The 2,425-nt window shown below is 47.3% G+C and overlaps 1 protein-coding gene across 2 annotated transcripts in view; it reads right to left on the minus strand.

Moving 5' to 3' along the window:
- Positions 1 to 2,425, minus strand: part of SVOP (SV2 related protein) — a 74,290-nt gene that overhangs the window by 50,558 nt on the left and 21,307 nt on the right. For both annotated transcript variants that reach the window (XM_059408628.1, XM_059408627.1), the window contains exon 2: positions 520 to 680. In XM_059408628.1, coding sequence (XP_059264611.1) covers positions 520 to 680 — 161 coding nt within the window. The remainder of the gene's footprint in view (positions 1 to 519; positions 681 to 2,425) is intronic.

Consider the following 2,425-nt stretch of genomic DNA (forward strand, 5'->3'; position numbering starts at 1 on the left):
CACCATCATCACCATCAGCACCACCATCACCATCACCACCACCATCATCACCATCACCACCATCATCACCATCACCATCATCACCACCACCACTACCACCACCATCAGCACCATCACCATCAACATTATCTTCATCATCACTGTCATCGCACCACCACTACCACCATCATTACCATCATCATCACCACCATCACCATTACCACCATCATCACCATCACCAACATTATCAACATTATCACCATCATCACCATCACCACCATCACCATCATTTTTGCTGTGGTCCTCAGCTGTGTGTTATGCAATGAAGCTGACTGGTGGGGATTGTGATGTAACCTTATCTGCTGGAGGAAGCCATGTAGGGTCAGCCCATACTTCCAGCATCACCTCTGAGCCCTCTGGCCCCTCCTACCTGTCCCTTCCCTAGATGCTTCTGGGAGCACGATCTGGGGTGGTAACCCTGGCACCTCAGAGCCCCTGACAGTGGTCCAGGCTGATGTCCCAATTGCAGAGCGCTCTCACCGTCAGTGGGATTGGCAAACTCCTTGGGCACAGCTGCCCCATCGTCCAGCTCGACAGCCTCTAGGCCCACGCGGACCCCTTCAATCTGGACCTCGTGCTCTCCTGAAGCCGCATCATCCTCTGACCTTGCACTCTCGCCTGTGCGACGGAATTTCACCACCCTAGAGGACAGAGAAAATCTGGTCATGATAACTAGAACTTCCCTTCGATGGCCCTGCTGCACAGCTCTTGAGCCCAAGACAGGTGAAAGGTTTTTCTCACGGTCCAGAGAATAGAGTGGACATGGGGCAAGAGGTGTTGGCATTTCTATTGAGTTGGACTGGTGGGGGGTGTGACAGCTTCAAGAGTTACATATCAGGGCTGCCACATACGTTTGCATAAGTTGGGCACTGCACAATTCCTGGGGGACCCTACTTACATTTTAGGCAATATGAAAGAGGACATAATTGTTCTAGATGTAAATACTGTTAGGAATCACATTTTCAGAATTTAGATTTATCTCTCTGTATGGAACAAAGGTAAAAATTTGGTCACCTAGGGGTTACAGTATGCCCACAAAAAATTGCCCACACAGTTGTTGTTGTTTTTTTTTTAACTTAAAGTGGATACCCATATTTTTAAATTGAGAAAACTAATGTAAAAAGCCAGATTTCTCATGTCTCTTTAAAAAGTAGAGTATCTGGAACACCAGGCTGGCTCAGTTGGTAGAGTATGTGACTCTTGATCTCAAGGTTGTGAGTTCAAGCCCCACATTGTGTGGAGAGATTACTTTAAAAAAAAAAAAAAGTAGAGTATACTTTAAAAAAAAAAAGAGTAGAGTATCTTGTCATCAGGGGCCCACATTCCTATAAGGGAGCCATGTGGCTAGATCTGTCCTCCCTATAGACAGGATATACCGTGGTTGATCAGTCTCTTCCTATCCAAATTATCTCTAGCCCTGAGGGTCTCTTGACACTTAGCCTGATGTGTGCTCCTTTTTCCTCTTACTTGGCACTTAGCCATTTGTCTGACCTTGTAGGCTTTTGAGTTTGAGACCCATAGACTCCACTTTGCAATACATTACTTCAAATTATGCTGTTACTCTGGACAAACCTTGGTTTCTCTGAGCAGCAATCTCTTCATCTAGGGCTCAACAGTGAAAGTACCTGTGTTCCTTCCAACTCCCTCACTCTCAAACACAGAACCCCTGCTGCCTGCCATCCCCGTGCTGGGTTTTGGGGCTAAAACAGAGACAAGATAGACCTGTTCCTCCCATCACAGGAGAGAGTGATATTTTTTAAAAATACATTTTATTTATTTACTTGAGAGAGAGTAAGTGCTAGAGAGAGAGCAAGAGAGCACACACACAGAAGGAGAGGGAGAAGCAGGCTCCCCACTGAGCCAGGAGCCCCATGCAGGGCTTGATCCCAGGACCCTGAGATCATGACCTGAGCCAAAGGCAGACACTTAACTGACTGAGCCACTAAGCACCTCCAGAGAGTGATATCAAATGAGTAATGCCCATTCCTATCAAGGCTTTGACAAAAGAAATCTGGGAGGTCACAGGCATGAATGGCTAGGAGGCAAATTTGGGCAATGTTTTAACAAGGTGAGAGGATGGGAGGGGCAAGATGGCTGAGGAGTAGGTGACCTGGGTATTGTTGGGTCCCAGGAATTCAGCTAGACAGTTATGGAACCATTCTGAGCACCTATAAACTCAACAGGAGCTGGAAGAGAAGAAGAGCAGCAATTCTAGGAGCAGAAAAGCAACTGCTTTCTGGAAGATAGGACATATGAAGAAGTGAGGCGATACACGGGAAAATAGAGAGCGGGGGGAGGGGCCAGCTCCCGGCAAGCAGCGGAGCAGCTGACCACAAAACTGGAACTTCTAGAAGTCTTCTCCCCTGAGGAACGTCACTCCAGAGGC

The sequence above is a fragment of the Mustela nigripes genome, chromosome 8 (assembly GCF_022355385.1).
Source record: "Mustela nigripes isolate SB6536 chromosome 8, MUSNIG.SB6536, whole genome shotgun sequence".
NCBI lineage: Eukaryota > Metazoa > Chordata > Mammalia > Carnivora > Mustelidae > Mustela > Mustela nigripes.